The sequence below is a fragment of the Myodes glareolus genome, chromosome 7 (assembly GCF_982192425.1).
Source record: "Myodes glareolus chromosome 7, mMyoGla1.1, whole genome shotgun sequence".
In the NCBI taxonomy this organism is placed as follows: domain Eukaryota; kingdom Metazoa; phylum Chordata; class Mammalia; order Rodentia; family Cricetidae; genus Myodes; species Myodes glareolus.
In genome coordinates this window covers 3,160,806-3,188,790 of record NC_142032.1, presented here as the reverse complement: position 1 = coordinate 3,188,790, position 27,985 = coordinate 3,160,806, and the positions used below count along the sequence as shown (strand labels likewise).

At 48.6% G+C, this 27,985-nt stretch overlaps 1 protein-coding gene and 1 long non-coding RNA gene across 7 annotated transcripts in view; one reads left to right on the top strand and one right to left on the bottom strand.

Annotated features, from left to right (window-relative positions):
• Gfra1 (GDNF family receptor alpha 1) overlaps positions 1-27,267 on the bottom strand; it is a 225,658-nt gene extending 198,391 nt beyond the window's left edge. The window contains exons 1-4 of one of the 6 annotated variants that reach the window (XM_085694166.2): positions 27,159-27,267; positions 25,733-26,020; positions 24,638-24,931; positions 23,437-23,520 (exon numbers count right to left, since the gene is read on the bottom strand). In XM_085694166.2, coding sequence (XP_085550292.1) covers positions 23,437-23,520; positions 24,638-24,931; positions 25,733-25,772 — 418 coding nt within the window. In that variant the 5' untranslated portion in view covers positions 25,773-26,020; positions 27,159-27,267. Of the gene's footprint in view, positions 1-23,436; positions 23,521-24,637; positions 24,932-25,732; positions 26,021-26,128; positions 26,252-26,285; positions 26,449-26,603; positions 26,822-26,874; positions 27,077-27,158 lie in introns of those variants that run through there. The other 5 variants (XM_085694164.2, XM_087907735.1, XM_085694163.2 and 2 more) reach the window with 5 other exon arrangements.
• LOC148121282 (uncharacterized) lies at positions 16,618-21,303 on the top strand. Its single transcript, XR_015738320.1, has 2 exons — positions 16,618-17,218; positions 20,036-21,303. It is a non-coding gene; the product is annotated as an uncharacterized LOC148121282 (long non-coding RNA).
• Positions 27,268-27,985: the final 718 nt, after the last annotated feature.

Below are 27,985 nucleotides of genomic sequence, written 5' to 3'. Positions count from 1 at the left end.
ACATCCACAGCCTAGAGCCCTCGGGCTTTTCCCACATGGTGCAGTTGGTCCCTCTCAAATGTGACGATGACGACAGTTGCCGCCACGGTGCATTCCGAGGTTTAGCTCCAGGCTCCATCTGCAGGCCTGCTTCAGGCCACCACAGCTCCCGCCACTAGCCCTAGATGACTTCCCTGACTCATCTCGCCCTGGCTTGTCTCCTGCGCCTTTCTCTTCCCACCCTGGCCAAACCAGCTCCGTTAGCAATCCTAGCAACACCTGCTTCTCTTTCCGCGGACACCGTACACTTGAGAATCTCTGTGCATTGCCTCCTCAGCTGGCAGAACATGAGCTCCAAACATTGACTAGTGTCTGACATCGTGACCACCGTATTACCAGGTTTCACTTAGGTGTTAAGTGCGAGCCTGTGAGACTGGAGTCCTCTGGCCTGTTTACTCCCAAAGAAACACAGAGAACTACTGGGAGCTGTCAGTCTATGAATTCTGAAATGACATCTCTAACATGAAGAAGAGCAGATACGAAAGCTACAGGTCAAGAGGTCATTTTCTTTGCCGACCTCTGGACCTCTATTGGTTCCAAAACCAAGTTCTCAGGGAGATGTAGGTATGTGTTCTTGTAATCCCAACCACCGAGGATGCTCAGACAAGTGGACTGAGCTAGAGAAGCAAGTTCTGCAGCACCTGGTGATCCAGCCACGCACACACACACACACACACACACACACACACACAAAAATAATTAGCAAATTCTTCATTGCCCAAGACTCTTCCCCCAAAATACCCCTTTGTGTTAGCAGTATGACTATGCATACCCGTCCTGGTTCACCTACGTGCGGGGCGGTTCACCTACGTGCGGGGCATCCAGTAAGACATGACACCGATAATTACTCAGAAGTTTGTTTGCAGCTTCCTGGTTCCCACTCACTGTATGTATTCTGCTATTTACTCAGCCACTGAGTAAATATTAGTGCCTATGGTGTGGCTGTCTTCAATTAGGGCTGGAACAAGGAAGAAGGCAGATGAGGTCCCGGCTTTGAAATAACAACATTCTTGTGAAAGGCACACGAGCAAATAAACAGAAAAATAAAACTGGTATCAGACGGGCTTGGTTCTGTGGCTACCATGGTACGGGGGTTGCGGTAATGTGGATCTGAAAGGTAGGAAATAGGCAGGAAGGAGAAGAGAAGACCACCGTGCTAAAGAGCATGCTCACTTAAAAATGCCACTTCCAAAGCATGCTCTCAGGATGTCCTGGGGACTAGGAGACATTCCCCTCCAGTGACACTCACACACAAGGTCTCCAATTCAGATAACTCAAATCAGAGTGGGGGAGATACAGCTATGGAGGGTTTCAAGGTTAAGGCACATGAGTCTTGTGGCCCTAACTCGGTGCCCAGATCTGATTTTCCAATATCCCTGTGGCCTCTAGCTATAGCTATTGAAAACCGATGGTGGCCTGGCTTCATCTCTGCCCGTCTTTCCAGGGCAGAAATCATTGCTAGCACAAAGCCAACCAGCACTGGCCTATTTCACCCCGGGTCTATGAGCTCTGCCAACAGTTGTGGGACTCAGAAAGGCCAGGTCTTTGTCACTCAAAACCTCATTTCAAAGTCCCCACCTCAGTGAACAAGGAACCGCCGCATGGGTCTGGGCTTTTGTTTGTGTTTTCCTTTTTTTCTTTTAATTAGCTGCCATCAGAACCTACTTGCCTTAATCATGCTCTAACTCACGATTGAACTGTAAGCATCATCTGCCTTGCCCACACCGGTGGTTCCAGAACCACGCACAATGTCTAGCTTCCAAAGCATGAGAAAATTCACCTATGAACTGAACTCCCAAGAACCTTGAGAACGCACTGAGAAGCACGCGGTAGGTCAGAACAGAAGAGACCCGTAGGAAAATCACCAACTTCAGCACAGTCTCTGTCAAGCCAGCAGCAGGGCCAGGGGGATGTGAGGGATCTGAGAGCCACAGGCCTACTCGGGAGACAGTCAGAGCGTGAACTGTGCCAATGGTACCAGCTGAAGGACCCTGAAACAGCCCATATGGCCCACCCTGCCAGAGAACAGAGAGGCTCACAAAAGAAAGGGACTGATTTAATGGGAGCCTAGACCCTTTATCTTAGGAGTCTGATATAGGCGTGCGCGTGCGCGCGCGCACGCGCGCGCGCGCGCACGCACACACACACACACACACGGCCCCACCATCCACCATGCCCTAGACAATGGCTGTATACCTTACTTGTTGCAGACTATCAGATGTGTGTTTGTCTGAGAGAGAGAAAGAGAGAAAGTGTTTCCAGGTCCAACGCCAGCCCTCTGGAGTTGAAGCCCTTCAATCAAGAGAGCTCGTGAATCCTGCAGGCTATGGGAAGGCCTAACCTCGAAATGCCAGCATCGCACACTCCACTCACGGTGACACCCCAAGACCACACAGTCAGGGCTTGCAGAGCAAAATGCCAACGACACTTGCACGATGGGGAGAGGGCTAATAGGGGTACAGGTGAAGAGAGGGGTCTGTGGGGAGGAAGGCATAGGGATGGTAGCTCTGCACTGTCCCATCTGGGTTGTAGGGCAGCTCCTTGGGGCACAGTGAGCCGTTAGCTATTTTTTATTGCTCACAGTTATGAACTATAACACTCTGAGTACAAAATTTTCTATTTTAGGACCTTCTAAACATTTAACTTTGTATTGAACACCTACTGTAAATATTTGCCAGGCATTTAAGGCCTACGTCAGAGAGCTTATTTAACAAGCACTCTGCCTTTAAGTTCTGTTTGTCACCCTCGGCTCCTCACCTTCCCGGAAACCCATACCCGCTCACTTTCCCTCATTCTCATGGCTCACCCCAATTTTATCAGCGGGCCAAATCCCCATCAAGAACCATTTCCAAACGACTATTTCTACCTGTGTCCACTTACTTTCCTTATTGGAGGATGTGGGGAGGGTAGACAGGGGACGTGACCACATCACCATTGCTCTCTGACAGTCTGCAAGATGTAAGGTACACAGCCACTGTCTAGGGCATGGTGGGGCTGCTGTGTTTTCCGGGTTAACCAGGGCAAGCACAGCGGCCTTTCTGGAAAGCATGAGACCAGGGCAAGCTGCAAGGATAGACAGGAGACAAAGTCTACCCCCTCCGGTGTGAGGGAAAGGTCTTGACGGTGTTTGTTTTGCAAGTAAGAACTTTTCACCATGAGGAGGCCCTTAGTCTCACAGGATGGATTCAACATTCACACCTCTGTGTAACAACCAGTGCCGTTGAGACGCCGTCGTCCTAAGGGATGAGTTAGTGAAGTCGGGAAGCTAAGCCTGATGTGGCCGCAAGCCCACCTCCCTTTCACTCCAGCACTGCCCCCCCAATACATAAAACATCTTGCCTAGAGTCTAACACACCTCTTCCTTTCGCCCCAGGCTAAAATAGGGCCAGCTCAGCATGAGTCACTTCGGAATTCTGCCCAGTTACCTTGAAGGTGCCGAGAATCCACCTTGAATTCTGTTGTTTCTGTTCTTATAAAACAGTCAGCAAGGCAGCGAGCAGCAAAGCCCTAACTGCCACACAAACTTGGCTGGGATTCAGGATCTGCTACCAGCTGTGTGTACCCGGGTCACTGGGTTTTTGGGTTTGGGCTCACTTCCATGTAAAGTGTGATGAATGTCCCATCTCAAGGCCAACACTCGGGGATTTAGTGAAGATTCCATAAAACAGCCTCCAGTGCCTCTTGCACCTTATTTATGGGCACCCAGCAGACATGCCACTCTTAAATTATTTCAGCGGCTGCCAAGGGGCAATCAGCACCAGTTTCGACAATGACCTCAAGGCCGGAATTTGAGTAGAAAGCACCCAAATATTTTCCAGGAAAGTACCACAGCTCAACCTTCAGGCTCCAAGATTGCCATGGAAGTCGCCACCCTTGTTACAGCAGCACTGGTGTTCGCAGGGAGGAAGGGTCACAGAAGGGGTGTTCCAGAGCTGACCCTTAGAAACATCCCACGTGATTAACCAGCCTGCATTCATGAAAAGCTGCCTTTAGCCTTCATAAGGAACCACATCCAAGATTCTAAAAAGATCTCAACCCAGACAAAGGAGACAGAAACAAGTGGGCAAGTGCTTAGGAATTCTGACCCTCACCAGACCTCATGCATCATACGGTCCCAGTAGGACCCCTTTTCTCTGGGCGACCTGCTCACCAGCAGCTGTGGCATGTCAAAATCGAGGTTGCAGGGGTTTAAAGTTACCCCTCCTCCACCACAAGAGAAAGGAAACACATTTCTGGGTCTCTGGCTTTATGTCCTTCTGCTGAGGAAGAAATGTCGACAAGATATAGGATGCTCTGCCCTGCCTGCCACCCAAACGCATGGAACATAATTTTATACGAAGCTATGCCCGCTTAATTGTGGTGCATTAAGTGTTATGTTCATTGTTTCTGAAACTGGAGAGAAATGAATAATTTATTTCAGACAAAGGAAACTCTTGAATATGAAATGCCTCATCTTTTAAAATTACAATTTGGAAGACAAGAATGAAAAAATACCCAGAGCCAGCAAACCTTACACTACTAATAGAAAACAATGCGCCGGCTGCTTCTGCGTTGTTTGCAAACACTACATTTTCAAGACTTTCTCCAGCGTCATGGGGGAGGGGGAAGCACTAGCTTCTCGCTGTGTTCACATTTTGCTCCACACTGGGTTCATCTATCCAATGTGAGTTTCCTGAGCTGGGTGAGAGGCTTCCCTAAAATCCCTCTCCCCGTATGTATGCTCCATTCCAAGACATTCTTTCTTTTATCCATACTTTCTGCTTCCCTTCTTCCTCGCCCCATCTTCAGGTCACTTCACCCCACTCTGCGCTCTAACTCACTGCCATCTCCCCATCACTTAGTGCCGTGTCTGTCACACAGAAGGTCCTGAAAACAGACGGATTGTAACTATGTCGTGAGTAGACATTGCCTTGTTTAACATATGCTCAACTTATAACTTCCATGTCCAGTGCAGCTACTGGTATTTTCTTCCCTTTATTTCTCTTCCTCTTTTTCTTCTCCTCAAACTCATCCAACCCAGCGATCTCCATTTCATGATGGCAAACTGAGACAGTAGGCTCACCTACTTATTCACCCTCTGCCTAGACCAGCAGTTCTCAACTGTGGGTCATGACCCCTTAGGCAAACTTCTATCTCAAAAAATATTTATGCTATGATTCATCACAGTAGCAAAATGACAGCTATGAAGCAGCAGTGAAGTAATTTTATGGTTGGGGGGCCCAGCATGAGGAGCTACATTAAAGGGTTACAGCATTAGGAAGGTTAGAATGCTGGTCTGGGCGGACCTCAGATGGTCTGCCTGCTGGTGGACCTCCACTATCTGCCCCCACCCTAGGAGGTCTCCGAAGCAATGTTATTCCTACGCTGGGAAGAGCTTGGGAGGTTCCTGCGGCACTGAAGGAGCGCGGGGTGGTTTGGATGCAGTCTACACAGGCCACCCTCTTCATCCTCATAACATGTGTCCTGAGGTCAGTGAGCATCCCACGCCAAATTCCCGCAATGAGAACCTTGGGGCCTTACGAAAACTTCTTCTTTCCTGGAGTCAGGATACTTTGCAAGAATCGCCCAGAAAACAGCCAACTAAGATGTGCACACATGCCAGGGGAAGAAAACAGAACAGAAAAGAAATGAAAACACCCATACAAGGAGGCCCCACTCCTTGCGGGGGGAGCAATGGTCTGCAGAGTCTGCTAGCACTACCCCTGACCTGCAGGATGGCGCTGGCCTGGAGAACCACAAAGACCATGCCTGAGCAAGCCCAGGACAGAGGCAATGTGGTCTAACACGGGAAGACAGGTGGGAAGTTGCTGCTCCAGGGGTCTAGACTGTGCACACTCCCAAGAGACAGCAGGAGAGGCTTCTTATGGGCCACACCATGCATCGTCTGTGAGGCTCCACAGAACAACCGTCAGAGACCGCCTCTGCCTCGACCGCCGACTCCACCACAGTCTGGTTCCCGCCTGTTCCACATCCTGCATTCACTCCCGCAGCCATCTGTCTGCCCCATGGTGTCAGTGGGACCACCCAGGGTGGCACAGACAGCCTCACCCACTCCAGTGGCTCTCACCCCCACCCCAACCCCCATCTGCCCCAGGCACCTGAATGGTGAGCAGTGTGCACATGGTATTCATATTCTAGAACCCTCTACGTGCTCCACCCTCTTCTTCAGGTCACACAGATGGTGGAGAAGGAGCATGGATGTGACCTGTACCCTCTGTGTCCATCAGGAGCAGAGGCTGCCATGGCACCCCCGACCTCATTCACCTGCCTGGAAAGAACTTGGAATGAGGGGTTCCCACAGCACGCTTCATGCCCTTCTCCAGTCAGGAAGAATCCTGTGCTGGTTAAGGCACAAAAATCTACTAAGTGGAAGCATGTGGAACGTCTGCTCTTTTGCTACATTGGGCTGAAAATAAATGGTCACAGCACATGGTTCACACTAGAGGTACCAGCAATGCTGAGAACCGCACATTGCCTTATACCAGTGCTAAGACAGGACAAGGACATGAGCCTTCTTAGCCAGTCCGCTCCCATCATGCCTCATGCCTGGTGTTCCTGCCACAGGAAATGGTCCAGACTCAATATATCTTCATTTACATCATTCTTCTGCCTCAATTCCCTCCCCAACTGTCTCTATTTACCCAACTCCTGTTCATTTTGCAAAACCCACTTCCAAAGTCCCCTTTAAATTGTAAAACATCATCTTCTAAGCATGACATAGGCATGGAAATCAGGAACTCCTAACAGCTTTGCCAACTGGACCTGGGCCCACACATCAGGCCTTTGAAATGGTTAGCTATGGATGAAGGTAGGGTTTATAGGGCCCTACCCACCAACAGGCAACTAACAGATTCTGGGAGATGGAAGGGAGCACAGTATCCAGTTTTATACTCACTGGTGAGCCCCTCCAGACCTCAGTGGATAATTGCGATGGCCACACAGATCATCTTAGTTAAACTCTGGGTGACACAAAACCAAACCAAAAGTCATAAACATGCAAGCTAGGACCCTAAAGAGTCACCCACATGAAAGATACAAAAGAAGGGGGCCTGGAAAGTGGCGGAAGGGAGTAACCAGAATGTGTTACATACACACATGAACAAATTTATTAATCAAAGAAATCAAAGGTAAGTTACGGCACTCCCAAGTGAAGGGAAGCCCCCTAGAATCCTCAAACTTTCAACTCTATTAAATCCATCACTCCCTCCTCGGGACGACACTATGTATGATTTTACTCCTTCACCAGACATTATTTTCTTCATATCTATCTATAAGATAGAAAAAGGATTTTCAGACGGTGGGAAAGGGAAATATATCATATCTGTGAATGAACTTGGCAGGAATAAAATTTCATCACCCTGAAAAGTAAGAACCCCCAAAAGGATCAATTTTCCTAATTTTAAAATAAACATATGTAGCATATATTGCCACATAATCTCAAATAGTAAGTGATACATATAGTTATTGGGCCATATTACAGATGTAACATACTATATGTTATATGCAATGTATGTAATACATGATTCTATGTATATGTATCACATATGTGTGGTATAGCTAATAGATATTAAATACATGCATTATAACACTCAGTTAAAAGCATCTACCAGTCTTTTACATAAGTGAAACTGAACTCTCATGGGACATGTATGTTGCACGTGTGTAAATGGATGCCCCCATAAGAACACTGACGCTAACTTCATACATAAGAATGTTGGCTCCGCCACAATTTAGTTTTGTCTTGTTTTCATTTTCCCGTGTGTGTGTGTGTGTGTGTGTGTGCGCAGTACATGTGTGTGCATGCATGAACTTGGCTTGCTATATGAGTAGCATGACCATGTGTATGATGTACAAGTGAATGCATGTGAAGATTTGCCATGTGTGTAGTGTGACTATTTGCATGTGATGTACAAGTGCATGCATGTGAAGGTTTGCCATGTGTGTAGCATGACTATGTGCGTGTGGTGTACAAAAGCACATGCATGTGAAGGTCTGGGGTCAATGTCAGGAATCATCCTCAGGGATTCTTCTACCTTATTCACTGAGTCAGAGCCTCTAGTCAAGTTCAGAACTTACTGTCGAGGCCGCTCTTGCTGACCAGCCTGCTCTGGCTTCCTCTGTCTCAGCCTACAGAAGCTGGAATTGTACATGGGCCACCATGTCCACCATTTGCATTCTTCTTGGGTCCCAGGCCTCAGAAGCAAACACGTCAATCACAGAGCTGTCTTTCCAGCCCCTGCCACATCTTAGGTGTATGTAGTCTGGAGACAACTTTAGTTGGGTCTTAGTTACCATATCCACTGAGTGGGGCTAATTCCTACTCTTCAACAAGGAGTAGCAAACTTGGTGTACGTCGAACGCCTAGCCTGTCGTATCTCACTTCTGTCGTAATCACCCTTTCTCTTCTTGAATGACCACAGTGAGGACACTCACTTCCAGCTATTGAGTATGCTCACCGTCAGCCTAGTCACCCTTCTCCCCAGTCAGATGTCACTTGCCATTTCTAAGCTCAGAACAGACAGGGCTCCACTGAAGACCCCCGCCTCTGCCCCAGGATCTAGTGATGTCCTGGCACCTGGTCCATCAAGGGTTTATCTGAAACTCATAGGAACAAGGATCAATGAACCATTTCATAAACATGGACTTTAAGAAACCTGCTGGTCCATCTCTACCAACAGTGCAATCGATACTGATTTTCATACATTATTAAGTGTTCATGAAACAAGAACGTGCCGGGGGCCAGAGGAGTAACAGCCTGCGTGGCGCTTCCTGGGCAATCTGCTGAGGCGCCAAGGGAAGGGTGCCAGCACGGTGGAAGACAAACGAGAAACACGTGAGGTCGCCCTAAAGCGGGACTCTGCGTATCCCTGTCTTTACCTCTCTGTAATGCTATTTATATGGTAACATGACAAGAAGTGGCCCCGGCATGCTGCTCCACTTTAGAAACCTTCTCACCTCTCGCAGAAATGGAAAAAGATAGAACGCAGAAATTGCTTCTTTAGTTAATATTTCTGCAGTTCCGCCGGAACGGTTTTAATAGTGTGTGTGTGTGTGTTCTAGATTCCAGGTCTCAATTAAGAACCCATCAGAATGCAGGGCCAAATATTAAAATAACGGATACTGGCCTATAGTTCAACTTCAAAGGCCCTTTGTCAAACAGTGTCTTAAGGCAGGAGATGGAGGAAGAGAGGCTGGGGATTGAAGAGCAGAAAAGAGCTAAGTATCTCCTCTGGAACAAGGAATCCAGGTCTACACTTCAAATGCCAACAGGAACAGCAGAAAGAGCACCGTTTTGTCAAGGGAATAGAAAGTGAGATCTTCCAGGCACAGGCTGTTTGGCCCTTAACGCACTGCTCAACTTCTCGGGGCTCGAATTTCGCCCTCAAGATTCAGAAGGCACAGCACCAACCTTTAGTGAGAGCTGGGCACAAAAGCAAAAGAAATGGGGTTGGGGTGTTTAGTAAAAAGGTACAGCAGTCACTTCTCCGTACGTTCCCAGAGCGACCTCCTTCCAACAGGGAACAAATCTGGAGGACACATGGGTCTAAGATGGCAGAGTCCCAGGTGGAACGAACCATGGATTCACCAAAAATAGGCCAGTTGACCAGATGATTAAAAGTCTGTCGTATGCTAATGCATGGACAGGGTGGATCCTCACCAATTTAGCAGGAGTAAATTACAATTGATTTTCAAAGAAATTGCTTGTTCTCTTTCCCTCTCGCAGCTGTGTCAGACACAGCTGCCCCTGCCTTTGTCACAGACAGGACCAACTGAATACACGTCAAGGAAGATTGAAAAAGATGATTCATGAGACAGATGTCCCAAACTGCACACACTGTAAGTGTAAAACCCAAAGCAGGCAGATATGCTCATGTACCCAAATCTCTGTGGCACACGGTATGGTGACGTGTTTCTGTACCTACCAGAGGGCTTGTGTCCAAGTCAGCCCACCCTCAGGCCCCTGTGCCCTACACCTCTCCAGTCCCTCTGCAGGAGGGAAGCTGTCCTGTGCTGTGCCATTTGAACGTTTACCACTTAATGCAAGATCATGAAAGAACAAACCCCTAGAAACCTCTCCCAGGGCTCTGCAGCCTGAAATCCTGGTCACGAAGAGAAATGGTTAAAAGATCAGAGAAGGCAAGAAATCATTGGAAAGGTTAACAATGGCTGCTTTCACCCCTAATTTCTGATATGGTGATAGACCCCCTTAGAACGTTAATTAGAATGGAAGGAGAGATGAAAGAAATGCCCATGGGACATAATAAATTAGCCCCTTATGCAAATTACCCATTCATTTCCATCACTGACCCAGCTAGTTGAGTCTCTAAATTACAGGAAGTGCTTAGCTTCTTTAACAAAAAAATATCAAATCAAGGATTGAGGTTTTTTTTCCTTTTTTTTTTTTTTAATCTGAGGGCCGGGAGGGCTTAAAGCAACAAATAATTTCTCACTTCTCCTCTCACAGAAACTCTGAAGAGGGACAAAAGATGAAAATTAACTGATGGATCTATCAGCCAACCCTTGTTAGGCAGCGGTCAGTGCTCCTCTGGCCGGAGCCCCTGGGGCAGCACTCAGTCCCCTCCAAGAGAGGCAGGAGGGATCAGAGGCCTGAACAGGTCAAGGACAGGTGAGAAGAGGCAGGAAAATGCTGGAATCTGGAGAGCTTCAGACAGCAGTTTAAAAGCAAACACACCTAATTCTGCTTGTCATCACTGTTCCCCACGATTTATGTGCCACTGCCCCAGAAATTTATGGAACTTTCAGTTTTCTTATCAATAAAATAAGAGGGCTGAACCGGGATGACCTCCAAAAGTCCTGCCCAGGGCATCCCTGTTTATCCCTGTCAGACCAGCAGGACCATTGGGACTGTTTGAGTTACTTAAATATAATCCTACAGCGTGTAGTTTCCCTACAAGATTCACCTGCAGCTCAGTTTTCTCTTCCCTTCTCTCATCTTTCTCCCTTTCTCTTTCGTTCTCCACTATTCTCTACATACGTTTAGCCAATCGACTAAACCAGTTTATAAATCACATATATATATGATTATGTGTGTGTGTGTGTGTGTGTGTATGTGTATAAACGTATACACATGTATTGTGTGTTGAGGATCAACAGTTTCCTCAGGATGAAGAAAATGTTTAGAAAAAAAAAGACAGCAAGGCACATAAAGGTATAATATTCAATGCACAGACTCTTCAAGAAAAGAGCAGAAATCTGTTAAAGGCCAATCCAGTCGTCTGCCATTCTAATGTCACAGGCACACGTGACCTCTAGGAAGGGTGGACGGTCGCCCAAGGGCCCCCACCTACTCAAGGGTTAAGCTAGCAGATTCCTACCTCCCAGACCTATTAGCACTTGAGAATCTGGCACTGTCTCAGACAACAATAGAAACCAAGGTGCAGGGTGTCCTCTGAAAAGAACAAGCTTCGACAGTAGAAAAATGAAGAGACGCCAGAAAGAAATACTTCAGGCGACTAAAGAGAAGGAATGAGGACAGACACACCGGCTATAAATAATTCTGCACCTTGTAACAATCTTCAGCTCACGCAATTACCTGTCCCTCACTGATGTTTTATCTCCCTTCCCTAAGCAGGACCTCCAGTGACTCCACGCAAAGTATCTGGCTGCTTCGACAATCCCAGCCTTCACCGGAGCACGTAGGCCTCCGCCATAAAGAGTCAGAGACCACAACATCCCATTACTTTATTCATAAAACTTATCGAGGTTCACATTTAATCCAAATAATATACCGTTGCCTGGAGGACACAGTCAGTGACACAGAAAGACAGTTTCCTCATGTCATCAGGCAGGTAATGAGCAAGCGTGCAGAAACTAAAATAAAAGGCCGCACGCGTGTTTTTCACACACTTGTTTACAAGTTCAAAGGCCCTAAAAGGCTCCTATTAATATGGTTGCTTAGACTGGTTATCCTTTCTTTTCTTGGTGAACCTGTTGGTAATTTCACACTGTCATGCCATAAAAGTGAGTCATCTCAGGGGCAAGAAAGGGGGAGACTAAAACTCAAAGGTAGTGGTCTGTGAAAGTGAACCGTGAGCGTACTTAGCAGAGGCTTTGAAGGCGGAAGAGTCTCCCCTGTCTGAGGCATGCCCTTTGCGGGGAGCAGTAATTCTTCTGTGGGGCACTGGGAAGATTTATGGGGTGAGGTGGGAGAAATGGGAGTCAGTGAAGCTGAGAAGGGAAAGCTGATCACAAGAATCCTTAAGGACAGGAAGAGCTCGCTTCCCGGGTGATAGCCACATACTCACCTCCTTCCAAGAAGGATCAGCAGTAGGAAAGTGAGCGTGAGCAGAGCCCCCCCCCCACACACAGGAAGGGCCTGCAAGCCCCATGCCTGGCTAGTGAGAGGCGAGGTTGTCCTCCAGAGCCTTTGAAATAAGAGAGAAATTTATCCTGCTTGGCTGAGGGCTCTGGATTGCAACCCTCTTCCGTCCAATTAGGGAATATGATGTATGGAAAAGAAGTTCGTTCCCTTGTCTGGAAAGAAAAGGGTCTCAGCATTTGATTTTAAAGTGAGGAAGGGTTTATAGAAAACAATGATATTCTAGGCACTATGCTAAAAATTTTCATAAAACATCATCAACCCTTAAGAACATATAAAGTAGATGCAATCATCCTCTGATTTTTAAGGCCAAGGAAGTCAAACTTTGGGCAAAGCCAGGAGTCACCTGGATTAGTGAAAACTCAGGCTTTGTGTTCTTTTTCTAGCACACAGGTGTGCTAAGAGTGGCCCTGGGAAGCTCCCCTGCGCACTGGCAGAAGACTAGATGGCCACTATGCCCTGTCCATGACAGAGTGAATGGCGAGGGGCGGAAGGAGACAGAGACCGAGCATGAAAAGTCTATGAAGTAAGAGAGGCGTTGCCATCAGGACATCAAGGAACCTGGTAAGGAAGAGGTCAGATGATGCCGGGGAAAACCAGACCCAAGTGGACAAGTATCAAGGCTGATGCAAAGTTCAGGCAAAAGACAAGATGGTAGCTTGAGGAGGGGAGGGAGGCAGCACCCAAGAGGACATGTTGTCTCCTGTCTCCTCTGAGCCTGGACACAGCCCTGCTGCCCAAGTGAGGGTGGCAGAAGGCAGAAGAGGACCCTACTGTAACACACGGGCATCCGGTAACACCACTGTATAAAAGAAACTCAGGAATGAAGGGTACAGGGGAAAAGGAGGAGGAAGTATGAGATCCAGTTTGGACATGCTCAGTTGAGGTGATAGACACAGCAAGATGGTCCCATCCAGAGCTCAGCAGGAAAGATTGTTTTAGGACTTAGAAGATGCTGAAGTAGGAGAGATGGCTCTGAGTCACCCATACCCTGGAATGGATAAGGTGTGTCCAGAGCACACAGCAAAAAAGATAGCCATCCTCCCACACAGCAGTGCCTGGCAAATATTAAGCAATGTGGTCCTGGCCAAAGCACTTACCCTCTCTCCAAGAGTGTTTATAAAAGCAGAGAACTGATTGGCCCAGACCTCTGATGTCACCATGTCCATCAGTCACCTGTGGTCAACAGAAGGGCTGCTCTGGACCAGAAAGGGTGCTGGGTAGACACAGAGCATAACAAGCAGTCACTGATTTCGAGTGGGGAAGACAGACACATCAATAAGTCCTCTCAATGTGCTGTGATTAACCGTTGCCATAAAATTAAAAGCACAGGAAACAGGAGGGAGTCCTAAATGAAGGGCCTGTCTGGGGGATTCCGGAAAGACCTTCAGAGGAGAAAGTTGACTACAGTCTTGACAGAGCATTAGATGCTTCTGAGGCTACTACAAGGCACGAGCAGAGGCCCAGGAGGGCGAACATAGATGGGACACATGGAGAAAGGTTTAACCGAGGGAATGTGGACGGAAAGAGAGCACGGGACTTCCAGGGGGCAATGGGATTAGGCCAAAGAGGGTCTCCATGGCCTGCTAAGAGTGGACACAGACCAGAATCGATAACAGGGGCCTACTGGGCCCTAATACACAGCATCAGCACCATCAGAGCTGGGCAACGGGCAGAGCGATGGAGGACTGAACTTCTGTCGATCTCAGCACCCATCTCAGGTGGCTCACAGTTGCCTGTAACTTTAATTCCCAGAGTTCCCACATCCTGTCTGGCCTACTGGGCACCCCTAAGGATGTGTACATATGCACACACAGACACAGACATACAATAATTTAAAAATGTTTTAAAATTAAATCAAGAAGTAGGGCTGGAGAAATGGCTCAGAGGCTAAGAGCATTGCCTACTCTTCCAAAGGTCCTGAGTTCAATTCCCAGCAACCACATGGTGGCTCACAACCATCTGTAATGAGGTCTCGTGCCCTCTTCTGGCCTGCAGGCATACACACAGAATATTGTATACATAATAAATAAATATTAAAAAAAATAAATCAAGAAGTGAGTAAACTGGATGGGACTCTCACCCTAGAGCAAGAACAAGACAGAACCAAGACTCTCCTGTGATCCACTAATGATGTCACAAGACTCTTCTCCAAAGGGTCACAGTCTTAATAGAGTTTCTCTAAAACAGTGACGGAAAGACCATGGTGCAGTAAATCAGAAATGGCAATCACAGCTAATGATGCACAACCTTATCTGGAAATCCAGACTCAAGACAGCTTGGGTACGTCTTATTCCTGGGTTTAACTATTTCCAATCACACAGGCACCAAAGTCAAAGCCCTGGCATTTCCAGAAAGGTCTAAGACATCCGTAAGACCTGTGAGGAAAGGGATGATTGACACCACGGTCGGGCTGTCTGTCACCTCTCACCTAGTCATCTGCAGGAAGTCCCAGTTCTGACACCTCTTTCAGACTCCGTATACTTCCCTATCCACTCTGATTCTCTGCGAGGAAAGCACAGCAGCTCCTGACTGTGTCTAAAGATCTCCCAACCAGCACTTGAAACCTGCAGCTTCTTGTCCTTTTTCTGCCCCCAGAGGAGCTGTCGCCCCTCTCCGAGCCTCCACTCTCGGGCTTCTCTTGCCACCCACGGGACCTTCAACTTTTCTCCATGCACGGTTCTTTTCTGGAGAGTCAAAGAATGAAATGCCAACAGGTTCACCATCCCTTCAAGACTACGGCTAGCTACTGTTGTTGACTGAACTCTTGTGAAGAAAATAGGATCAGAAGTTAACTGGCGGAGGGGCTGTGGTCAAGAGAGAAGGGTGTGCCGAGTACTGTATGATAAAGTGTAGTCTCTGACAATCCAAGCGCACACACAGCTCTGTCTGCCTTACAGGTTCCCAGGAGACTCTTCATGTCTCCTTGCCCAATCGACTTCACTATTCTCTGTACTGGCTCCTTTCTCCTTTGTGTGACTCAGGCCCTAGACCCATGGAAACCACACTGGCAAGAGCCCACAGGGACCATACCTCCTCAAGTGTCTTTGCATGCCTCGGAGACCGAAGGCTCCCACAATTAAATTTTCACAAGTGTGGGCCTGCCAACTGGCCACTAAATGCTAGCTTGACTCAGCAGCTCCATTTCCCTTCCACGGTTCAGGCTGCAGAAGAGAAAACAGCTTTAGATTTTATCTCATTGTTGTTCTCTTCCTTGGTCCTGCTGGGCCACATGTAAGACTTCCACGATGCTTTTTATCCAGTTAGCAGGACAGCTTTGGGTTTGGAGACTCCAAAGAAAACATAAACAAACACATCCTTGAGGTAGCCAGACATGCTTCTGTATGTAAAAATGCACTTGGCCATATGTGTGTGTGTAGAGGCCCGAGGTCCATGCTGGGTATCTTCCTATTGCTCTCCACATTATTCTTTGGAGATAGGGTCTCTCACTGAAGCTGAAGTCTGCCCCCGCTCCTCGATGCCAAGATCATGGAGGTATATACATCACCAGCTCCGGCTTTGGTGTGGGTGCTGAGGACCCAAGCAGTTCTTCATGCTCATTCAGGAAGCACTGAACTCACTGAGCAATCCTCGCTACAAGGCTTTCACACGCTTCTTAAGTTTGTGGGAGGCTTTAGCTCCCACTTTCATGTGGATAAACACACTCTTCACACTAGGCAGGGTAACCCAAACATGGGATCCCCGAAGGTTACTACCTCGGTAAGACTCTGAGAGCCTGCTGTCCTGGCTTCCTTGGAGACACGCCCAACCCAGAACATACTCTACAAACTCAGACTCGAGCTGTGAAAAGCTACATTCATCATTTTGCTTCTCCAGCCTCCATCTGACAGAGGCCATACTGCCTAATGCACCATATTCAATGACTCCAAACCCCTCAAGGCTCCACTTGGATTTACTATACCTACTTAAGGAACACAGTCACTGTCAAAGGTCAAAGCTCTCTGGGGCTAGAACCTAAGTCCAATGCCCTTGAGATACCAAATGCAAGCTCTAAACAGAGCCTTCCAGCTTCTGCTTAATTCATTATGACTTTTTAGGTACTCAGCAGGATGGATCTCACACACTCAGGATCCTGTTTGCTGTGAAAATAGACCTGACTGAGTTTGCTTATCCAGTAAATGAATAAGGGAAACTTGATCAATACAGAAAAATTTTCTGGTACTCGTCAAGGGAATTTAGACAAGAACGGCCTTGCTGTTCCAATGGTGGTGTGTAGGTACACAGGTCCCCATTTTTCCCGAGGTGCTATGCAGGGCTGTTCTGCTTCCTGGTTCCACTGCATCAGCTTAAGGGTGTGGCATAGAACTGCCCTCTCCTGTTATGTTAATTTCACCTACGGCCCAAGGGTGTAGCTCAGAGAGAACTCTTCTATCATGGTAATTCCACCTGCAAGCAAGGTTCTCGCCGCAGGCAAGGTTCCCTGGTCAGAGAAGGAAAGCTTCCTCTTTTCTCTGTTCAGCTGCTGTCCGACCTTGGGTGCGACCCCCTGACTTTTCTCTTTCCTTGATCCTGATGGGGGGCTGGTGTCTTTTGCCCCACAGTATATATACCCGACTTATGCTTAATAAAGCTGCCATTTGCCACTGCTCCTTGGCAGATGAGCCAGGTCTCTTTGTGTATGTGTCGTCTCTGTTCAAACCCCTAGGACAATTGTTCGTTCTCGTGGGCTCGAGTCAGGAATGCGCGCGCCTGTTTCGAGGTTCGGGTATCCACAGAAAAGTGCGGAAGCTTACAGATGGCGTCCCTGGGTGGGCTTTGAATAAGGACTGAAGAACAACGTTCTGCCGTCTGTGGATCTACCACGAGAAACCCAAAGAGGTAGGGGTTCCCCCACGATCCGGAATCTGGCCAATGTTATGATGTGCAGTTGTGCACATATGATAAGGGGGTATTGAATGAGTTTGATTTTTAGAAGTATGGGTGCCGAAAGGTCTGATCCAGAGCTGAAGGCCAGTGGGCAAATCAGCTGCTAAAATTTCGTAATGAGACTTGGTACCAGGATTAAGATGACACTGCGCAAGAGACTGTTTAGACTATTTTAGAACTCAGTCCCTGACTCTCACATGCAGGGAACTTTAATTTTTGCCAAAGAGAACAGGCTGGGCACAGCTAGCTCAGGGCTGGAATCTGTTCCCAAGGTTACAGGATCCAGGACCCAGCTTAAGCAAGCACGCTAGCAATAGCCGATGGCCATGTAACTGCGGGCCTCGGGCTGAGAAAATATTCAAAGGTGTGTCTAACAGTTCTATTAAGAGTTTCTGAGTAACTAAAGGCAAAAGAGCAAAAGAGAGAGAGTTTTGACAAAATAAGAGAGCACAGCAGCCTTGAGCCCCAAGCCGTAGATGGAGCTGGGTATTACCCGCAGCTAATGAGCTACATGCTAGGCAGAATGTGATCCACCTGCACGGAGGCCAATAGACCTTACAGGGTCTGTACACAGGCAGGCTGCGCAACTGCGGCTGGCAACTCTAGGAGTCCCAGGAAACTGGCGGCCAAGGCGCGGAACACCGCGGTGCCAAAAGGTGCCTGCCACAAGTGGGCGGGCTAAGGGCAGGTTTACATCGGAGGCTATATGTAATGTTATATGAGGCTCAGAGCAGCGTCTACAGAGCAAAGGCTGCGCACGCCATGACTAGGCCGAGCCAGACACAAATGCCTTTAAGCTGACAGAGGCCACGAGCCTACAGTTTTCTGGCCGACAGTTGCTACCTTTGGGCTAGCTCAAAAAGCGCGCCATAGCTGGAGAGCTGCTTCAGCAGGTTGCCGCTTCAGCAGGTTGCCTGTATCCTAGATAACAAAGGACCTATAGCCTGGGGCAATGGCAGACAACATTAAGGCTGCTAGGTCAAGGATTTTCCATCTCAATAGAAAGCTAAGAAATGGGTTGAATCTAGTCGTCAAAGCCATGGGTCTCCATATTGCTTAGTAAATTAAAGACTTATGTAGTCCAATAAGGAGAAATATACAATAAAGAGAGATTCTAAGAGGAAGAAAACCTCTAACTGGTTTACAATATGTTAAAAATGTAAGCAGGCTAAAAGTTAAAATTCTTTAAAAGGTAGTTGGATGTGGTAATACACACCTTTAATCCCAATGCCTGGGAGGCAGAGACAGATCTCTGTGAGTTCTAGGTAGCACACGCCTTTAATCCCAGCATTGGGGAAGCAGAGACTGTGGAACTCTATGAGTTCACGGACAGCCTGGTCTACAGAGTTATTCCAGGACAAAGATGTACGTTTGAGGAGCTTATCTACAAAGAATCATAACTTCCCTCTGCTCCTGGAGTTGGATGAGGAAGTTTGAATGCAGGTGATTATTCCTTGATCCCTGCTGGGGTCAGATGAGAGTCCCTCCGTGGCTCTCCATTTGGTGCCATGGTAAAAAGCTAGCCCCAGCAGAGCAATAAGCAAGCTGCTGTTTCTCCTCAACTTCATGCTCTATGGATTTTGTTCAACCTGGACACCCTCCGCCGAGACTCGTAGACGAGATCGGAAAGATGAGGATCGTGGACTGGGTCATCCTGTTGTGTAGCCAGGATGCATTATGGATTGAGATATAATTAAATAAGAGATAATTAAAAAATGGGGAATACCCCGGGTAAATCGGGGTTAAAGAGGTTGTTATAAGAAACAGTTGTCTGGTTTTAAATCTAATGTTTTCCTTTCTAAGGAAAGGTTGCTTACACATTTTTAGAGGGCTCCAGGCTAGGAGCGGAAGAACTGGTTTTCTCAAATTTTTGGAACGATAGCTCAACTATACCAGATTCAAAACAATCTATTTAGGACCTAAAGAGGTATAGCTAAATTTTGAGATGGTATGTTGCCTAATTTTCTAAAATTCCAGACTGTGCCAATTTACATTTCCACCAATCGTGGAAAGGTTTCTCTTAAATGTAAATTATGAACAATGTTTGACCTTGGTCATGTCATTTAAAATAAGATAGTCTCAAAAGTTATTTAGATTCACATTTCTCCAATGATTAAAGATGTCATGCTTAAGGATTTTTTAAAATGTCTTTCAGTCATTTTTAAATTTGTCTATTGAGAGTTTTCAATTTAGATCTGTTACGTATATTTTTATTTCATTAATTGTTCTTTGGAGGACTATTTCTGGAGTCCTAATGTTTTCTGTATGGATTGATGACTGACAAAGATTTCCACATCTGTAGCCAGATATGTCGATCCTATTAATCATTTCTCAAAATGTTGGCGGGAGACAATGTGCCCCCATAAGGACAACAATTTTAATAATTCTATCCAGTTATGTAAGTGCTCACATACTGGATCAGATAATAATTTTCTGCCCCTGGAAAAGTTCCAGGCGGAATTGATCCTAAAAGATATTTTGGGGCTGATGGTTCAGCCCAATTCAAGACCTGCTACAATTGTGCAGGCCAATAAAAAATAATGTTTTGAGGTTGGCTAATTCAGGCCAATGTTCAGGCCAGTTGCAATGGCACAGGCCAATGAAATTTGCTCTTTGGAGCAGAGACCTGTAGGTCTCTAAGTTCAGACCAGCCAATGTCAATACTGGCTGAACTGAATTTTGTTCTGAGTATTTGTTACTTCCAATATGTAACATGGTCTAGTTCATAAATTAATTTGGGGTAGAGGAACGGTTTATGTGTTTCCACAGGATGCAAAGCAATCCATTTGGGTCCCTGAACGTCTGGTGCGGACCATGGATTCCTCTATTCAGAGACCTGAGGACAAGGCGAGATCAAGAGACCCCGCGGGCGCGACAGAGGCGGCGAGAAAGATGGCAGATTCCTGAGAGATGATCCAGCGCCTGCCTTTGCCCCTTTCCCAGCTTCTTTTCTTTGCTCTGCCTTGATCTGCCTGTTTAGCCTAGGCTGCTCTACCCCCTGAGGGGAAGCAGCTACTTCCCCTACCCTAGATTGCAACATTGAATACTCCCGGCGGGAACCCTGCCGGTCAGACAGAAATACCATGGACATTCAAATTAATTTAAATTCTCGATTGGATGTTTTTGTTGATCTTTACAAACTGGGTATGGATTTTGACCTCTGCTGGTCGCTGGATAAGATTTTGCTGCTTTTCTCAGACCCCGGAATACAATATTGCTAATTGGCTTTAATTTAGTATGGTTAGTCATTCCAGGGGTCCCATTTGCCGGTGCCGTAGCCTTACTCAAAAGGGCTCTATTCAGAGCAAAACGTTTCAGACACTGTGCAAGCACAGTCTCTTCCAGGATTACTCATGTGTATGCTGGAACATTTTCACCTGGCCAATGGCTTCAGGTCCGCCACAGCCTGGCCCTAGTAGGCATTCACCTCGGAATATCTTTCAGCATAAATATGGCTGGATTCAATGTATGACTAGTAAGCAATGACGGGTTTATTGCACGGGGGGGCGGTCTCGCCTAAGACAAGGGATGCATTTGGACCTGAACACATTCCCGTAGACGGATTTAGGGACCTAACCCAACGACCGACATGCCTAAGACAGCTGCTAGTCATCATATTTATATATATTTAAAGGGAGACTTGTAGGTACACAGGTCCCCATTTTTCCCGAGGTGCTATGCAGGGCTGTTCTGCTTCCTGGTTCCACTGCATCAGCTTAAGGGTGTGGCATAGAACTGCCCTCTCCTGTTATGTTAATTTCACCTACGGCCCAAGGGTGTAGCTCAGAGAGAACTCTTCTATCATGGTAATTCCACCTGCAAGCAAGGTTCTCGCCGCAGGCAAGGTTCCCTGGTCAGAGAAGGAAAGCTTCCTCTTTTCTCTGTTCAGCTGCTGTCCGACCTTGGGTGCGACCCCCTGACTTTTCTCTTTCCTTGATCCTGATGGGGGGCTGATGTCTTTTGCCCCACAGTATATATACCCGACTTATGCTTAATAAAGCTGCCATTTGCCACTGCTCCTTGGCAGATGAGCCAGGTCTCTTTATGTATATGTCGTCTCTGTTCAAACCCCTAGGACAATTGTTCGTTCTCATGGGCTCGAATCAGGAATGCGCGCGCCTGTTTCGAGATTCGGGTATCCACAGAAAAGTGCGGAAGCTTACAGTGGTGCAGGAGCACAGGGGCAGGGGAGAGATTCTGGAGTAGGCCCAGTCTTCCTTCAGTACTGCAGACTGGAGAACTGGAGACCACTTACTCCAACTGCCTCAGTGTATCAAGATGAAAGACACAGTATGGGACAGGAATCTGTACAAAGCCCCATGCATAGCTCACGGAAATTAAAATCAAAATAGCCCTTATTTATGGGATGAGTCATACCCTTCCAGCCATCAGTGGGAAGTAATGTTCTCATGACAGGAAGCAGGTAAGAGGTACCTGATCAGTTACACCCCATCTTAGCTCCATCACACCTGTTTCCTTAAAAGCACACTGTCCATGCAATTCTCTCTCTCATGCTACTTAAGACACTGTCCTTGTGGGACAGAGAAAAACGGTCAGGATTTAGAGAAAATCACCAGAAATTTCAAGAGAACACTAGTCTCGGAAACCAACTTGTAGCCTCATATCTTACTCCAAATATGCGCGCGCGCGCATGCATACACACACACACACACACACACACACACACACACACACACACACACACACGGTAGGAGAGAGGAAGGGAGAGATATAAACCAGAAGACCAAAGAGAAAATCGTGTGCAGAAGGGCACCTCAAGCTCCATGTTTCCATGAAGGACCTATGCAGGCAGATCTTGCTAAAATTCAGATTCTGATTCAATTGTTTGGATGGGACATGAGATTCTAACTTCCTCATTAAGGAGCCCAGTCTGTGCCAATAGCACGACAGATGAAAAATAAAAACCATCTTACAATCAAACAAATACGGTTTTGAATTTCCTTACATTCATGTACTTTGTGATCACATGGTAGTTTCCCACTATCCCTGTGCCTCAACCTGCTTATCTACAGACCGGAAGTAACGCCTAAAATGCACGTGATGGTGTGAGTTAGTGACAAGGGTCTCCTGACCCAACGCTTGGCTCATAGTAAGGCTCAGCAAATGTCGGCAGCTGCCTCTATGATTCACAAGGATCAGGATGACAGCTGGCTCACTGCCAAAACCACAGCAGCGAGACCACAGGAACAGTCCAGTGGATATTCGGCCAATGAGTGCACATCCGCACACACAATAGCGATATGTACATCCTGCCCCGGTTCTGTGTCTTTTCACATAAAAGCTTAAGGTGTCTAAAATACCAGGAGATTCTTATCAACAGAATCACAGAATCAGATTCAACACTAACCATCGTGTTTAACCAGCAAGACGTGTAATTTGCGGTGGTTATACATATTTGAGAAATGTCTTAACTGTAAGTAAGTAAAGACGGCACCAGCCTGGAATCTGTATTTCATTAACAGAAATTACTGCCTTCCCTATTATATGTGGGCTGTCTCGATGCAGATGTTAAGAAAAAAGAAAAAAAAAACCTTAATTCTCAAACTTTAGTTCACTTAAAAATCAAATTCAGAACTGCAAAGAAAGTCCAAACAAGCCAAGGGTAAAAAGACTAAATTTTCAAAGGCCGTATTGGGCAGAGGTATAGTCTCTTCTCACGTATGCATGCTCAGGACAAACAAGAAAGAGAAGAAATACGACCAAATGGCAGAATGTTAGCTCTCAAATCAAAGGTAGTCCATCTACCCACAGTTCCTCCACAGTTTACGATAATCTCCACTGCTTCCTGAAGACAGTGGCATCCTGTGGGCAAGTCCCACCCCATAGCGACACTGTTTAAGGAATGCAGCAGGAAGAATACAACCGCCACCTATGGACAGAAGCAGTGCTCCCTTGGCCACAAGTCGGCCAATCACATTCCCAGTCACCTCCCTCCAGGCGCTCCCAAACCACCACACCACTTCATTGAGAACTACTCTCTGGTCACAGGGGCACCGCTAGGCATTCCAGCTCCTCCTCATCGTCACCCTACCTCCACTTTCCCAGAAACGGTCCCCGTCCTCTGCAGGATGTGAGCGCTGAAGACAAGGCAAGCCAGCAGACTCAGGCTGGCAAAGGCACTGCAGAGAAGTATCTATCAATCACCTTACCTGATATGAACGGGACTGCCCGGAATATATCTGACAACCTGCTGTTAACCGGCTCATACGGGGAATCTTCCAGGAGATCATTTCCTAGAAATGACAGGAAGATTAGGCTCAGCTCTGGAAAACGGGCATATTTCAAACCATGCCTCACTGCTCTGTGGGAACCCCTGATCATGTTATGATTGTGTACCGAGAAGATGCTGAAAGGCTTCACATGCATGTTTGGGGATGTGATTATTTCTTTTCCTCTGTCTTTGTTGTCCTTGCTCTCTCCAGAGTGCCCTGCAAATACTGGAGTACAACCCAGCCGGAGCTTGCCAGAAAACTCTCCCACTCTTGCAAAGGAATTGAAATCTGAGAGGAAAGAGCTAGTGACGTCACAAACTTTGCTTGCCTACAGGAACCAATGGAAGAACGATGACCCGGGAGAGGCCCCTGCAAACCCAGGCATGTGGCCTGCAAGCAAGCACACTGGCTGTTTCTAAGATCATCCCCGGAAACAGGCTTTCATGACTAGGTTTTAGAAGTGGCAGCTGGCAGTCTAAGCCTCTGTATTACAAATGTTCAGGGAGTCTGAGGGAAGAATGAAGGTAAGGGATCCGTGTGGTCCATTTACAGGCTCCCTAAGTCCCACTGGAATGGCAGTTGTGGCTGCTACTCGTGAGCTAGCCACGGTTAAACCTCAGCAGCTGGTCCAAAACTCAACTAATCTAAGATGACAAATGGTTTTTCACGCATGCGTTTCAACCTGTGTGCGGGGGTGAAGACAGAGTTCGCAGGTTCTGCAATACTTCATCTCATGTCATAAGGAAAGAAGGGAGGGAAATCTCCAGGCAAAATGCAGGCAAAGCTTTTGCATGATTACTCTCTAAAGCCAGTGAAAGCCCCAGGGCTGGCAGAGAAGTGGGTTCCTTAGGTAGCATTTAAGGGGGTCCCCAATCTGATGTTCTAACTAGGTTTCAGAAAGGTCAGTGGGATCCCAAGGGTGCCCCCAGCCCCTTGTGGATCTGCCAACAATACTGCTCAGCTGCAGAAAACACCAGCTGCCCCTGTCCCTAGAGGCCAGTGAAAGGTCCTCATTCCGCAGCTGGGAGAAGGGAGTGGGAGATGAGATCAGCCGGCTTAACCCCAGGACTGGGCAGGCGGACTAAGGTTGCCTCCTGAGTTCCAGAGGAACCGGGGAGTGCTGGTGGGGGCAGCGTACCCTGCAGACTTTGGTACATGCTCCAGTAGATACGCAGACAGTTTTTCTCTTTCTTCATGCCCCGCTTGCAGCGGCAGTTGTAGAGAGACTTTTGCTTCAGGGCCTCCATAGCGTTGCGACATTCATCCTTGGCCTCCAGACCAGATGCCAAACTGAAGTTGGTTTCCTTGCCTGCCACGCACTGCCTTAGCGTGCGGTACTTGGTGCTGCAGGTCTGTTCCTTCAGGCACTGATCACTAGCTTTTACGCAGTCCAGGCGGTCCCCACCACTCACCTCGGCCGACAGCAGCAAATCTACAGGGTGAATGAGAAGAACACTTGATTGACTAGTTAGGAACCCCGATTCCAGGTCGCAGGAGGGGCGGAAGACAGAGGTGCACGCCTGGAGCATGATATAGCTCCACCGTCTTTTCCCACCCCTGGAACTGCTGCCATCATGCTCCCTTCCTGGCCCTCCAAGGAAGGTAGTAACAGCTTCCACTGGCCGCTTTGCCGGAGTTGCTGAGAACCCTGAGAGGCCACAGCGCCCCAAAGCAGAAGCGGTCCTGAACCGCTGACTGCCCCGCCTCCCTGGGCACCTGGGGCTGCAGTCTCCCGGCCAGCCAGTCTGCAGCAGCCCAAGGGCTCTCCGCTGAAAGCTTGGTCGAGCGCTTGGCACCGTCATGAGCTGGGCGAAAGGCAGGCGAGTGGCACAGTCTGCCTCGCGGGTGCGCCGAGACATTATTCCCAGAAAACTTTTGCATTCCAAGTTTGCTCTCTTCCCACCCCAGCGTTTGTCGACCACACTCCACCTGCCAGAGCGCATTTGCTCTGCGAGCTCTTCCCGACTTCCAAGGGAACCAACGCCCTGGGGTTGTTAGTAATAATAACCCAGCCCTTTGGGCATCTGATGGGTTCTAGACTAACACAGCAAAATAAAACCAACCGCGCAGAGCTGCGCTGCCGCCACTCCCCAACCAGGGACCCTTGCACCTCTTCACATCCCAACGAAACATCTTCCACCCAAATCCCACGGCGCAATTCTCGAGTGGCCGCTGCAAGGGACCCTCTTTGAAAGACTCTGGGTGAAAAAAGCCAGCAGCGGCCTCAACTTACCCAGGAGTGGCAGCGCGAAGTACAGAGTGGCCAGAAACATGGTGCCGGCGCGAAGCTGGTCCCCGCCCCCCAAAATCTAAAGCCGCCGCCGCTGGGTCTCGCGGGGAGAGCTCAGCTTGCAGCGATCCCCGGGCGACCGCGCTCCTCTGGCCACTCAAAGTTCAGCTCCATCCAGGGTGAGAGGAAACTCCCCGTTGATCTGCCGCCCACCGCCGCCAGCGACTCAGCTCCGGGTGGGCGCGAGGGCGGGAGGCGGACCCACTTTTAGGGGTTCAGTTCCGACCCAATCTGGAAGAGACAGAGCGCTTTGAAATGAGAGGCCAGAGTGCTGTAGCCTCCCGCTCCCACCTCTATCCCCTCCCCCGTTCCCGCCCTAGGGGGACTTCTCAACGCTACCCCCACTCGGGTCCGAGAGCATCTATTCCGGGCGTGGGGAGACTCCGGAACCGGCGGTTTGGAGCTGGAGAGGTCCGCTAGGGCTTCCAGCGTCCGAAGCCGGAGGCTATCCCGCACAACCCAAGAGACTGAACGCAAGCAAATAAATAAGCATTACTTTCCGAGCAAGCGCCGGAAGCAAGCTGGCGCTGCCCGGAGTCGGAGCCTTCGGCGGCGAAGGCGCCTTAGCCAGCCCCGACTGGACCAAGACCCTGCTCCGGGAAGTTGGCCGCCCTTCCTGGCTCCTGCCCGACCACTAGCTGGCTCGATCGCGAGCGTTCTAGCTCCTCTTCCTCTGGCCCTCTGCATCCCGGCCACCAATCGCCACCTCTGTTGCCGACACCCCCTCCCCAGGGCTAGCTTCTTTTCTCAGGCAGTCCCACAGAAAGAAACTGACATCCTGACTGGAGCTGAAATCTGGCTTCTGTGCCCCTACCCGCCACACATTCTGGGCTCCTTCCCAGACATCGGTGCCTCACACGCACTTGCCCAGTGCCCGAACTCCTGCGCATGCATCCACACCACTGCCCCGGGAGAGCAAGCTAGCCCGCAGCATCTGCACGCCCCAGCAGGTGCAGCCCCGCACCACTAGCGCCCCCCTGGCCCCAAAGTTGAAGGATGCCAGAAAATGGAAAGGGGTGGCTAGAACTGAAGAGGAGGTGGCATGGGTTCTCAAGTGGAGTGAAAAAACTCTAAATGCCACCAACCTGCTCTGAACCGACCCGCGTCCAGCTCCTGCGAATAGCCAGTGTTTATTTATTCTTTGGGGGTCACCCGCCCCCTCTTTCCTTTTCCGGGCTCAATTTCTTGCGCTAGGGGGAAAACGGGATGCCATAATCCGCCAGAGCTAGGAGGATAGAGTTGGCCAGGACGATTTCCGAGCAGACCACCCCACCCCCGCCCTGCCCAGGCTCAGTGCCCGTTAGGGATGTCAGCGGTTATTGGAAGCTGTGGGTGGGTAGCGTGCCCAGATTGGTTTTGGCCAACGGACCCTCAGCCTGCTTCTGCTCCCGGCAGCGCAGAGCCAGCTCCTCCGTGGAGCGCAGCTCCTCTGTCAGCCACAGTAGACTTACAAGCTGACCGGCAGTGAGACCCAAAGCCAACAGGCACACAGGCTTAGGACCCGCAGCGCTACGCAGCAGCGCCGCTGAGACTGCACCCTCCTCCCACCCCTCGCGTCCTTTCAGTGTACAAGGGCTCTTTCTTTAGTGCAAAACAGCAATCCATCCAGACCCTTTTGAACACAAAGTTTTTTTCTCCACGTCATTCGCGGCTGTGACTCAAGACTTGGCAGGATACAGACTCAGTCAGACCTAAGCCCTAAACAGCGGTCTCGAAATACACCCACGGTCGATCCACGCCATTGTGAGCTTACACACCTCTCTCCCCCAGCTCTGACAGCGAGACAAAGCAAAGCCCCCAGCCCACTGCACTAAAGGCTAGACAGACCCAGCTTTAGGTAATTTATAAGGTGACCTCCATCTTGACTGTTTCAAGAGTAAATTACTTTTTAAAAGCATTATTTAAGCGGAACACATCCATAGTCCCCCACCCCAACTTCAAGGGTCGCTCCAGAGATACAGCTGAAAGTGATACCCGCTGTCCCTTAGCGTTCCAGAGATCTGTCTAGAGTACAGTCCGCAGTGGTGGGTGACCGACCAGCTTGCTGCTCGGGGCTTGTATTGGAGATCTTTTCTGTGTCCAAGTTCATCTCTCAGCAAAACCGAGTTTGAATCAAATCTATGAGCCCAGCTGTCAAATCTGCAAATCCATCACCCCAGACAATGGGCCGCCAACGAGGACAGACAAGAAACGCTC